The sequence below is a fragment of the Buteo buteo genome, chromosome 6 (assembly GCF_964188355.1).
Source record: "Buteo buteo chromosome 6, bButBut1.hap1.1, whole genome shotgun sequence".
In the NCBI taxonomy this organism is placed as follows: Eukaryota; Metazoa; Chordata; class Aves; order Accipitriformes; family Accipitridae; genus Buteo; species Buteo buteo.
The window spans coordinates 16,111,245-16,124,186 of record NC_134176.1 but is presented as its reverse complement, the minus strand read 5'-3'; the positions used below and the strand labels follow the sequence as shown (position 1 = coordinate 16,124,186).

The window sequence follows — 12,942 nt, the reverse complement described above, 5'->3', positions numbered from 1 at the left end:
GTACCTTATAAAGTTTACTGTATTCTTTATTGCAATAACTATCCGAATGATGCTCAGGATTTTCCGAAGAACCTTAAATACTGCTCATAAGAAGAAAATGTATTCTTGAGAAGGCTATTTAAAATTAGTTAGCAACACAGTAATTCCTCTTGTGAATGACTGTTTCCTGATTTTGAACAAGATGCATTCTGAAATTTTAAAAAGGGATCTTGGTGTGCGTTTAAAAAAGCAAAAGTGTTCAGTTTGCTGGGTATTGTGCTATTGTGATGAAATGCTTCTCATTAATTGTGGTCCACCAGTGTACATTTATTCATTTTGTCTAAAAAGATGTTTTCTTATTTCTTGGGGAAAGAACCCTAGTGCCTCTTCTTCCATAAGTACCATTATTTGTCAGATGTCTTAATCACCAGGAAATGAGACTATAGTCGTACTGAAAAATGTAACACAATGATAGACCAGATAAACCAGAATGTCCGACTTATGCAAGAAAGTCTTTGTTTGCTATCTACCTTGCTTGGTATTATAAGTTACTGATACTTCAGGTACTTTTTTTTTTTTTTTAATGGTCCCTCCTATGAAAATGGTTCTACAGTATTCAGAAGTCTGAAGTGTCATGTTCTTTCCTTCCCACTCCTTGAGCGAAAACTTGGTTTTGTTTTTTGCTTCTTTATTTCCTTTTTTGCAGGCAGACTTAGATGTCTTGCTAGGACTGATGAACGGTATTAATGATGCATAGATTTCAGGTCTTGCTGGGACTACGTATTCATGAAGAGGAGCACAGGTCACCAGCAAGCCTTCTCTGTGTTGAGAATGAAAATAGGTCCTACTGAGATAAACAACCATAAAAATAATAATTTCCAGGGAATAAAAGAGGAGGATCAGGAAGAAACCCGTCTGACTTGCCACACAGCAGAAATACTTTCTTCAAAATAAATGTGATTTATATTAATTTTGGAGTTTTATTGAGAAAGGATGCCAACAAAAATTGAGAAGTGGCTATTCATATTTATTCTAAGAGTTCAAGTATCGCTAGAGTAGCAACCATGGCAGACAACATTTCTAAAGATAACACCACTAATAGCACTATTGATGCAAAATTGTCTGCATATCTCAAGTACAGTGTATTCAGTTTCTTCCAAGATGTTTTATTAGGGAGAAGCAGGAGAAATAGCCTTTGTAGCACTAAGAGGCTTTTGGAGAGAGTTTAGACAAATAGACTTCTGTTATTCATACTTGTTAGTAGCAAAATCTTTGTTTTGAGCATATTGTAGCCACATAAAATGCTGCTGTTTACAATCATGCACCTTGAAAATTGTTCTTGTCAGATACCTTATCTGAGTAGGGTCAGGTCTGTTTGATACTTGAATGATAGTACAGTACTTGACATCTCTGGCACTCTGTTTCCAAGGACTTCAGCATGGTTGCAGGCACTAATGAATTAAGCTTCACAATACCTGTGGGATAGAAAATATTTCCATTTACTGATGGGGAGAGGTAATTGAGATGCAGGAAAGTTAAAGGTGTGGTGTTTTTTTTTTTTTTTTGTGTGTGTGTGTCTGTGCGACTTTTTAAAGGTGATTTTAGGGAGAAGTAGATGACTTTATTCCAGTTGTGCAATGTACAGTAGGCAGCTCTACATCATGTTTGCTCGTTCATAAGTTTCCTGCCAAACTCCTTGTATTTGCTGTATCATGAGTTGAAAAGCACATAGAATGATAGAATTTGCACTAAAATGTCATTATTTCCTCCCCGCCCCGCCCCCAGTTCTATATTTTCATGTAGAAAATTTTGCAGTCTCCAGGTGTTTTTGGTTTCAATCAATAGATGATCTGTGAATGGATTTATCCAAATAAATGTGAAAGCATGTGCAGCCATTGCTTAAATATTTCCATGGATAACAGCTTTTTTGCAAAAGAGTGAGTGCTTAGTATTGTGCATGCTGCCCATTGAAAGCGATCAGTGTTTGGCACCTATGGCCTACTGATAGTTTGACCAACTTGTAAGTAGGCACAGTGCCATCTTAACAGATGGATATGAATATAGACAGCCAAGAAACCATGTATGTGTATCTAGTGTATTTGTTAAGGGCAGGGTTCCCAGCTGGGGATGTTCAAACTTATGTCCATTTTGAATTTTTGCTTTTATGGATAAAAGGCAGTTGTCATTAATTTTTTTTTTTAACTAAATACCTTCAGGCATACAATTATTGACCATGTTAAACAAAAAAAGGAAAAAAAAAAGGGAAACATCAGCTCTTTTAATACTCTTGAGGAGCTATTTTAAGTAAACTTAATTCCTTTTTAAGTGAGGTTACTATCAAGAGACTCACTGCAAATGTCAAACATGTGAAGCGTATCAATAGTTTTATTTCACTGGCTCGCTAGCTTTATTGAAAAAGAGGCTGCAAATTTTTCCTTTACTGGACAGCAGTCTGTCCAGCATTCAAGCACCTAAGTCCATCTGTTCAAGTCTTGCTGGAATTACTTGTAGTAACTCAGAGGTCAAGGGATGCAGTCCTTCAAGCCCTCTTGATGTCTCTTATATTGCTTTTAGCTTGAGGACAGTATGCTCATTTTGTATACATTTCTGTACCCTTTAGATGACAGTGAGTGTGATCTTCTCCCACATCTGAGTCATTAGGCAACGGTGCTGAATTTTGTGCTTTCTTTTTCTCCTTATCTGAGTTAGTCTTGGGGATCCAGACTTCTGGTTTATTTTCCCGTTACCGCTTCTAATGGTTTCAGTCTGTCCTTTGCTTTAATCCTTTTCCTGATCTGGGTGTCCTGAGAAGCTGCTTAAAGGTCTGCTGTGATCTTTTTGGCCCGCTCTTGTAAGCGATATCAACATGTAGCCATTCCTATGACTCTCTGTTCCTTCTGGCGCTTTGACATGATTACGTTCCCATTGGTATGGTCTCAGCTGAGCTAGCTGGAATTGCATTTGGTCCTTGAAGTCTCATTTTTCTCCTGTAGAAAATCTGGAGGAATAACCTTCCTCTAAGACAGTACAGTATGTATCACCTTGAAGATTAAAAAAAAAAAAATAAAAATAATGAAGAGGTGTAGAGTGAGGAGTTTCTTGAAGACAGGATATGGATAACGCTGGAGGTAAAGTTAGTCTTAAAATTTAACTGTAAAATGTCAAAGCTGCATCTTGATTACAAGGAAGAATGTTACTGTGTAGAATTGGAAATATGGGAAAGTAATGCAGAATTAAAACATCCTGTTTTGTGATAATGAGGAAGCTTGTGCAATGTAGGTATTGATAAATACCAATCTCTTCCTGTGATATGGGTATTTCACAATACATTTTTGTTGAAGTTATTTGTTTAACCACAGTAGGTATTCAGATGTGGTTCTACGACACAGAGATACTTCTCAGTTTAATAGGGACCCTGAAAAAAGCAGAACTTTTCTTTGGCATGGAATCATACACCTTTTCTTCTGCGTTTATTCCTATATTGAATGACTGTAGTGTCTGCAGACTGCTTGCTGCCAGAGTCCAGGTTCTTTTAGAACTTCCACATATGGAGGGCATAACATTTAACATCAAATTTACTTATTTGAAGGTAGTTGATGCTATATGGGATTTCTGATTTAGGAGAGTGGTACAAAATATACTGAAAACAATACAAATGTAAGTTAGACTTGGCAAAATACAGCAGTTGCAAGATACAGGTCAGTCACAATACTGATGTGATTCCCATTACCGATCTCTCTAATATACTCTCTGTCACAATGCTGGCATCCCCAGCCACCAGAAAGGAATACCTGGATTGAAACCAGCTCAAGCCCATTGCTATTGCTCTCTTCAAAATGCTTTTGCTAGTTGTTTAGTTTGTATACTCTTGTGGTGGGCTGAGCCTCCTATTCACTCCCCCCACGCTGGCCTGGCTAACTTCGGGAGACATTTACACCACCATTTGATCCGCTCAGTGGATTTTGAGCTCCTCACAACTGTTGTTTAGCTGTTTATCCAAAACGAAGGCCACCCACCAGTCCCCTTTTTGTTGAGCTAAAGTTAGGTCCTTTGCATTATCGCCAGAGCTCTTTGGGTACTTCGCCATTGCCCACCTTCACGGAGTCTTCCATCCATTGTCGAGCTTTACTCAGTAACGTTCCACCTCTAGGGGTTTGGTCAGTCAGAGCTGTAGATTTGAGTATTAGTGATCAGAATAACATTTTTGGGAAACTTGACACTTACTCTTGCATTTAGTAAGTAGAGAAATGGGTATGGGCTGCTGTCTTCAGATGTTAGTTGGGTGACAAGACATTATTTGGGGAAGAAAATTTCCTGAAGATACTACCCAGTCAGAAAAGAGGCTTGTAGAGGGGGAGTGTTGTTGGAGCAGCTGTCACAGTTATGTGGTTTTCTATTTGGGAAATTAAAAGAAGTCCTAGAGGAACATTAGAATTAAAAGAGGAAAACTGATGTTATGTAACTGCATTTGGCTTGGGTTTATTGTATTGAGTAGCTAGACTAATGGAAAAAAGATATTTTGCTATCCAGAAACTTCCTGAATTGTGTATTAATATTCCTTCCTGCATCCCAAAGCAAAATAAAATAATAATAATACTAAAATCCCAACAGTCAGAACAGTATCTTTTAGAAAATAACTGTGTCTCTGTTTGTACAACTTTTATCTTCTTAAGTTAGAGGGAAAGATCAGTTCTTTGTAAAACAAATCATGAAGGCCTTTCATGTAAAGAGATCTAGTGCACTCTTTGCCATATTATGGCTGCATATTCAGTAAGTTCTTTTACTGAATCAAAATCTGGCTCTACTAAAAACTTAAAACATTTGTTTGCTCAAAATGAGGCCTATTCTGCAGAAAGATGCATGTGTTTGGTTCCAGTGGGCCATTATGTTATTTCTGGAAATACTGCTAATCTGAGACCTGAGATTGGGAAAAGGCAACAGTAATATTTCTACATTTATGATCTCAAAATAGGTAGTTACATTCTAGTTTGTTGATGATCTACTAAATGCTGCCCTGTGAACAATAAGCAGGCTTTCATTTTTGTTGCTTGCAGTTATATAGGAGAAAAAATAATTAACTGTTTGAACGGCTTAATTTTTTTTTTGGTATGTTTTACTGCTAGGAGGAATGCCTCATAATATTACTGAAGACTTGGACTGTATGACACTTCTTCAATACACAAGTTTCATTCCAGGAAAACTGATGAGCTTAATTTCATTAGTTTACTTTTTTCTAAGTTTAGACCTATGATTGGTTGTGATTGATTAAGTACGATAGATTCTGAGATTTTTCTAGCATGTATTATACAAGGTCTTCTAATAGGTTTCTCTTGTGAAGATTTTTGCTGTCAAATTTTTTTGTGATGCCTGGAAAAATTAGTTGTTTTTCACTTAGAATTTATGCCAATGAAACTACTTACTGTATATGTTTTAAAGTATGTTTGTAGTATCAAATTAAAACTTAAACAATCCATACTTTTTCATGCTTTGAACAGATTTGTACATAAAATAAGTCTGATCAGCATGTAACCTGTGCTTTTTATTTATTTTTCCTTCCCTCCTCTCCCTCCAGGGACGATGCCATATAAGAAGACAACTGCTGGAAAAAGAGCCCCTGCAAAAAGGAAACTCGCTGAAGTGTTTGCTCTGGGTGAGGTTCTAGCAGATACATCAAGAAAAGAATGGAAATTAGGTGTCCCTATAGGGCAAGGAGGCTTTGGACGCCTATACCTTGGTAAGTGTAGTTATCTTCGATAATGCTTTAAAATGAAAAATTGACACAAAGTTACAAACACAAAGTGTCTTCAAGTGATCTTTTTTTACTAGAACCTTAGCTTGGTTCATGGTATTGGAAAAAACTGACAAGAGTGGACAAATGGTCATTATAAGCACTGTGGTTGTGTGAGATTCCAGTGGTAGTTCATTCTTTTTTTTTTTAAACCAAAATCTTTACTACTTTTTAACAGTGAAAGGATAGTTTAGTATTTATTTAAATTTGAATTTTGGTCTGGCTGAAAGAAGGGATTTTTGCATGAGTGTCCTTATATCACAAATTCTGAACTGAAACTGTCTAAGCATATTCTATGGAGGCTACTGATCACCCAGTATTTTGTCTGGCTTTGAATTTGGTGCTGCTTTTGACTTTTTCATTGCCTTGCGAACTTCTGACATAAGTCCTATGCTTTTTTTTTGTAACCTATGCTTAAAACATTTAAACTGTAAAGTCCAAGATTTCAAGCATTAGCACAGATCTTGTTTTGCAATGCTGTTTGTTGAATTCAAGGAAAACTTCTTTTAGTGGATATTGTTCCATACTTAGCATTTCTGTTATCTGAACAGGTAAGAGAGGTCTTTTTCCAAACAATTTTGAAGGAATGAAAGTTAATGTGATCATGATAATAAGGTTTTCTTTTGCTATGCATTTGTGGTCTTCCTCCTCTTGGTGAAAAAGTTGCACTGAATTCATACTGAGTTGAAAAAAATATTAATAATCTGTCCTGCTTTCAAAATGAACAGACTGCAGCATAAGTGGATTAAGAAGAAAAACAGGACCAGTGGGTGGCTTCTTGCCAAAGAAGCTCTCTACTACTTACTCAGCCTTGCTCAATGAGCTACTAAATTTACTGAGACTGGAGTTTGAGCTCACTCAAATTGTGTAGTTCTTCGTGATAAGAATTCCTACATTCTTCAAGCCAAAGCTTGCTCTCTGTTTGCTCCCCCCCTCGTTTGCACAAAGCTGTGTCCCTGACTCTTCCTGTACTTTGTGCTCGCCTAACTTAATGTCCTTCATACCTGTATCTCCTTCTGTGACAAATACCAACAGCTTAGTAGCAACAAAAAGTCACTTCTGGATATGTGACATGGCAAAATAGTAGAGAGAATGTGTTTTCCATATTTATGTCCACAACTATGTATGTTCATCATAGTCCTAGAAAATTAAAGAAATGCTATTGACTAGGAAAAAGTTATTGAATAATAAAAAAGAACTTTATCTAGTGAACTGCCTGTTTGCCTCAAGCAGAAGGGAGAATGCAAGACCACATCCATATAGAGTAGTCTTGCCATATAGAGCAGTTCTCTTACCAAAGTCTAAGGTACTCATATATGTTCACATCAGTACTTAGTTGCTTTGTTGTGTTTGTCTGTGCTGCATAGCAAATAAGTGTATGTTTTGTGACAGTTTCCTCTCCTACTACTAATAAATGCTTCCTTTTTAACAGCTGATGTTAATTCTTCAAAGTCGGTTGGCAGTGATGCATCTTATGTTGCAAAAGTGGTAAGAGAGCATTTGAATCTTTACTTCACAACTTGAAAATTTTTTACTAGAATAACGTGTAATTTAAAACATCTTCTGACTGGAAATAATACAAGTGCTGTTTAAAATGAAAGTAAGTGTGGTGATATAGAGGAACGCTGCTGAGAATTGGGACTCCTATGCATAAGGGTGGATAATGGAACATCAGAGTTGAAAAAGGTTCATGAAATGGATCAGATCTGTTTCATTTGCTGCATCCTGTAAACAGCCCAAATATAACAAAATTAATGAAATCTGGCTAGCTTTTGGAGAATTTCTGTGATTCAGCAGTGAGTCTGTGTGAACTGTTGCTCGCCACTGGATGTTGGTAAGCTGACAGATGGCTTGGGAGTAGAAACAACAAAACTTTGATTCCCAAGGTCCCCACAGAAATAAAGTCCTTTAAATGTTTTATCATAAAACACATACGTATTCTAATTTCTATTGAATTAAAATGGCATTGAGACATAATTTCTTTAACTTAATGATTAGAGAGGAGAAAAAGCATTGTTGATAGCTCATTTTTAGCCCAATGTAGCAAATCAGCAAATTGTTTTTATTAGTTGAAATTTTCTTATGTTTTTAATCATAAAATAAAAAAGATTTATTTAACTTGATTTGGCTGTAATGTTCTCTTCCTAAGATATAAAGTATTTTTTCTTAAATTCTGCTAGATTATTTTTTATAGAACCTACTATTGTATGTGATTCCTTGGTAAAGTCTTAGTAAAAAACCTGGGAATACAGGAATAGCCAAAGTAGATCCGTACCATTAATTTTCTTGGTGAGACTTGTGGTCCTGTGACAAAAGCAAATACTAGAACACCCTATAAGAACTTCACAGTCTGAAAAATCAGTTCTTCAGCACAGTTCAGCACTGCAATGTTTTAATCTTTTATTTATTAAACTATATGGTGATACTGAAAAGCTTTAGCTCGATAGCTGGCCATTTATGTAAGTATGTTAATACTTTTAACATTTGTGCTGAAACTAAAAGATCAGGTTAATTTAGACTAAAATTCAGTTTAGTTAGTATGTGCTTTTAATCTTGATATTTACATCTGCTGACTACAGGGAAATTCTAGAGTACTGGTTTTGATACTGTTCAGACATCCCAAGGTACTGTTGGTGATGACCCTCTTTCTGAAATGTTGTCACTTGCTGAAAAAAGCACTGCTTATGATGCAAATGTCAAACTGCTGCACTTTCAACATCTGCTTACTGCTGCTGCCTTAGGTGTTTGTGGGCAGGAATTCCACACAGACGAGGAGCCCCAGCCTGCAGCTCTTGCATGGTGGCAGCTTGCTTTTGTATGTCCAGCCTGTGCCATCGAGGGCAGGTGGTGTCCATTATGCAGGAGCTGTGGCCTGTTCTAGAGGCAGACAGCTGACATTCAAGTTATCAGCAGTGGCTTGCCTATGAGAGACATTGGCTCCTAATTACTGGCTCTTGCTGAGTTTGGACTAATCAGGAAGCAGAGTGCCATTTAACTTTCATGGAAGAATCCAGGTTGACTTGCTTGGAAAATCATTAGATATGCATTATTTTATGCTGTGCATAATTGCTATCCTTCTCTTTCCCTGAGTTTGAAACCTGTCCATCTGCTTCTCTTCTTTTCCACTTTGGGCTCTCAATATAGGAAGAGTTGTCATAACTTTTGCGTTGCTTTTATGCTAGATTCACTTTGTTGCAGCAATTTGTAAATACCGCATTGCTAGTCTCCCAGATGACTACTCACTTTTAATTTGTCTTTTATAATTTTGTCTTTATGGCAATAAAGAGTAGCCCCAGTCTTTGTGCTGCCCTCACAAATGACCCATAACATATTATGCCTCTACAGTCTAGTATAATGCAACTACAAGTAAGGGCCTATTTTCTGATGCCTGGGTGATTCCTAGTTGATCCATCAGCTGAAGCAAAGTGGTTAACAGCTTTGAACAATTATTAGTGTTTAACAAAATATGTGCTTCTATAGTAATGTTCTTCAAATTGAGCTATTAAAGCAGAATGGAAATTGGCTTAGTCTTTGACATATCCTCATAGTATTGATGTCTGAGCAGTACAAAATGAATCACAGTTTTTATTAAAAAAAGAAATGCTTTTTAACATGTGGACCTTTCAGATGTCATTGTTCAGGAGTGGATACAGAGTTTAACAACACTTCGTTAAACTGCTGACTGAAAAAGATCAGAATTCCTAAAATATTACTTGAAGGAATTTGTTGGGTTTCAACACATACTCCAAGATCTCTTTCATCATGATATCTTTTCTAATTAGACTTTAATTTCAGTTTTGCAAATCATGTGTTTAGGATGACCCTGAGCATAAAGCTACAGAAATTTGTGTTTGAAGTCTTTCTGGTTTTAGCATAAGGTGACTAGTATGGCAAATATTGGACATCATTACATGAGCTTTTTTAACATAGTGTATGCATTTATTTATCTGCATGTAGAATTAATGGTATTGTGGGGAAACAGCTTCACAGTCAACATGAGAATCTCTTTTGTGGTTAAATCATTTATCGATCCCCTCAAATATGAAAAGATACTGGATTTTCAGCATTTACTCTGACTAGAGAAAGAGACATCTTCCCCCCCCCAGCACTGAGACATACTTTTTGTGGAATAATTTATTTAAAGATAAATATTTTAAGAATTTTTAACACCTATTTTTTTTGCTATATTTTAGTAAGAAAATAACATTCTTCAATTCCATGTAAATTGAATCAAAATAATATGTATAATTTATATTCTGATTAAGTTAGAGCATTTTATTGGATTATGCTACACAGAAACAAGTGAGTAGGTCAAGTAACATTTGTCTGAGATAACTGCAGTGTAAAAATTCAGCTATTTAATCCTTCTCCTCCATCTATATAATCTCTTCACTAATTTGTTGTCCATAGTGGATAAACAAACTAACTGAAAGTAGATATGCATGTACCAAAGTGTATGTGCATTTATCAGTTGGTCTAGTTGTGTGGGTTTTTTTTTTTTCAGGTTCATGGCTTAAGTCTGAACGTTGGTCCCACGAGGAGGGGCTGGAAAACTTGTCTTGGCTCCATTGTTTATCAGGGCAATGCTCTGGAGAGAGTGAGGTGGATGGAGATAGATGGTAGCTCTGTAATCGAGAGTCCAGGCCTAGGAGTGGTGCCTAAGCTGATATCTGCTCTCATTCTGACCAGTCTTCCTGCTCTGCCTCTAAGCCAATACATCAGATACATGCTAAAGCCCATATTCATCAGTGTGTTTGATCTCTTTATATAGCTTTGTTAATGTCGGACAGTGGTAAACCTGTATTAGCTGAGTGGTACAGTCTGGCCATTAGCAATTTTCTGGTTCACTATATTGACATTTAAAAGTTACAATTAAAACCATTTAAGATTGACACTGTGTATCTTGGAACTTTTGCTAATATAATGTGATTGTATTCTTTCTGGGTTTCTTTGCCGGTAATCGCATACTTTTTTTTTGTTTTGTTAGATTTTTCTAAGGGTGTAGGATATTCCAAAACAGGTATTTTCACTGAGATAGGATGAATTTGGACATATATGAATAACTAGACTAAAATAAATTGCTTAAGCTTATCTCAAAATCAATCCCTTAAAAATTGCAAGGTTGAAATAACTTTTTTTTTCTTTTCTGCGCTAAGTTCTGGAAATGTAGAGTCAAGGTACTTGCCCATTTGCAGTTCTTGCAGTATTTCAAAGCTATGGCGTTTTCAAACCAGTTTCTCTTTTGCACTTTACTTATAATATGTGGTTACCATAGACTTGTCCCTAGAAAATGAAACTGAAATACCTTATGTTAGCTTAAATACAAGGTAGACTCTGAAGTCAAAATAGGTGTAGTTCTTATAATTTAGTTTAAGAGAAATTGTAAAATCCTCTGTAATTTTTACCTTGATCAACTAATGTATGAAGGGAACAAAATACCTTATGTTCCGCAAGAATTTAAATTTTGTTAAGATTTTTCCATCAAATCATTTCAGGTGTTATTTTAGGCTCATTAATGGCTATTGCAACTGATGCAATCTACCTTTAATCTGGAAAATCTGAGATAATGAATGTTGTTCAATGTTCTGTGCTAAACTTTTGCTGCCAATTATTTGTAATATTTCCATACATTTCAGATAATTTGTTATTCTTCAATCTCTTGTTATGGGAAAGGATTCTTTGATACCCTTCACGTTAAGCAATTTATAGTAAAAATAACTTTTTACAGCCAACCTTCTTTTATAAAAAGACCATATTCTATTGAATTTATCCGCACTGGGTGGAGCATTTGAGGGAGAACACGCTTTTATAGGGTGGATGTTAACATTTTGTGAGCTTTTAATAATTATTAGGCACTAACACAGCAGTTTTTAACTAATTTTAAATTGTCTTAAAGGAACCCAGCCAGAATGGACCTCTTTTTACTGAGTTAAAGTTCTACATGCGAGCTGCTAAGCCAGACGAAAGTAAGCAGTCTATTAAAATGTTTTTAATGAACTACAAGCACTTAGGAAAATAGACCCGACAGGAGTAAGGTTTAACTTGAAGAGAATCTTTTTAGTAATTTTCAAAATTATTTTAAAATTATTTAAATCTAATTCAGACATATAGTAAAATTAGGGTTTTTTGGCAAGATGTTCTTTACAGTTGTGTTGATGGTATTGTCTAAATTGAAACTTTAGTTGCATCTCTGTCCCTACAATGGATGCATCATTAATTTCCAGTATACTTTGCATACAAGTTTCCATGAAATAAGCAGCTCACATGTATGCAGAAACTGTAAGTGATGTGAGTACTCCCTTTTTATTTAAGTCTCTACTGATGCAAATTCATGAACTTACCTTTATTTGTGTTTTCAGTTCAGAAGTGGACTAAGTCCCATAAACTGAAATATTTAGGTGTACCAAGATATTGGGGTTCTGGCTTGCATGAAAAAAATGGAAACAGGTGAATATATCTTTCATTGGCTTATACTGGGATTTATTTCATCCATAACCACTATTCCTTTTAACCTAATTTCTTTTAAGATGTATTTTCCACCTATCTTCATGTTGTTAATTTCTGCTACAAAATTTCATGTTCATAACAGGGTGTTTTTAGGGAAAAGATGTATAGATACATTTTATTTGTACTCTGTTATTTGTATTTGTGTCTAATATGTTCTTAGTGGTTTGGTTTCCATTTGTCTTGAACATTGCTGTAATTCAGTGATGCTATATATATATGTGGTTTAGAAGCTTTTCATAGTTGAATTAAAATAAAGTAGACTTCTAATGTATAAGTCTGAATAATACTACTACCTTCAAAGTTTTTCTTGTGGTGTGCACTTAAAGAATATTTTCACTCACACATATAAAGGACTTGGTGCTCTATTTTATTATCTCTAGGATTAGGGTTTTTTTACTTAATCTGAGCTAGAATAATTGCTAGTCTCATGTTAAATTTTTCTTAAGTCTAGGGATAGTTTTTAATATTTTTCCATGTCATAAATTGTTTTTGTTACTTGCTCTTGAATGTTATGCCTGTCTTAGATAAACAATCCTTGTTTCCTAGTGGGCGTTCTCTATACAGCTATGCTGCAGAGGAGTTTTAGTAGTTCGCTGGCAGCTTATAGTAGGTCAGGCTTCTTTGTGTGGACCACTACCTAGGGCAGTTGGTGTGTATGCCCTAGTATG

The 12,942-nt window shown here is 35.7% G+C and overlaps 1 protein-coding gene across 1 annotated transcript in view; it reads left to right on the top strand.

Annotated features, from left to right (window-relative positions):
* The window catches only part of VRK1 (VRK serine/threonine kinase 1), a 36,497-nt gene that overhangs the window by 1,239 nt on the left and 22,316 nt on the right, over positions 1-12,942 (top strand). The window contains 4 exon segments of the mRNA XM_075029875.1: positions 5,552-5,713; positions 7,200-7,255; positions 11,664-11,733; positions 12,127-12,214. Of these exon segments, the coding sequence (XP_074885976.1) occupies positions 5,552-5,713; positions 7,200-7,255; positions 11,664-11,733; positions 12,127-12,214 (376 nt within the window).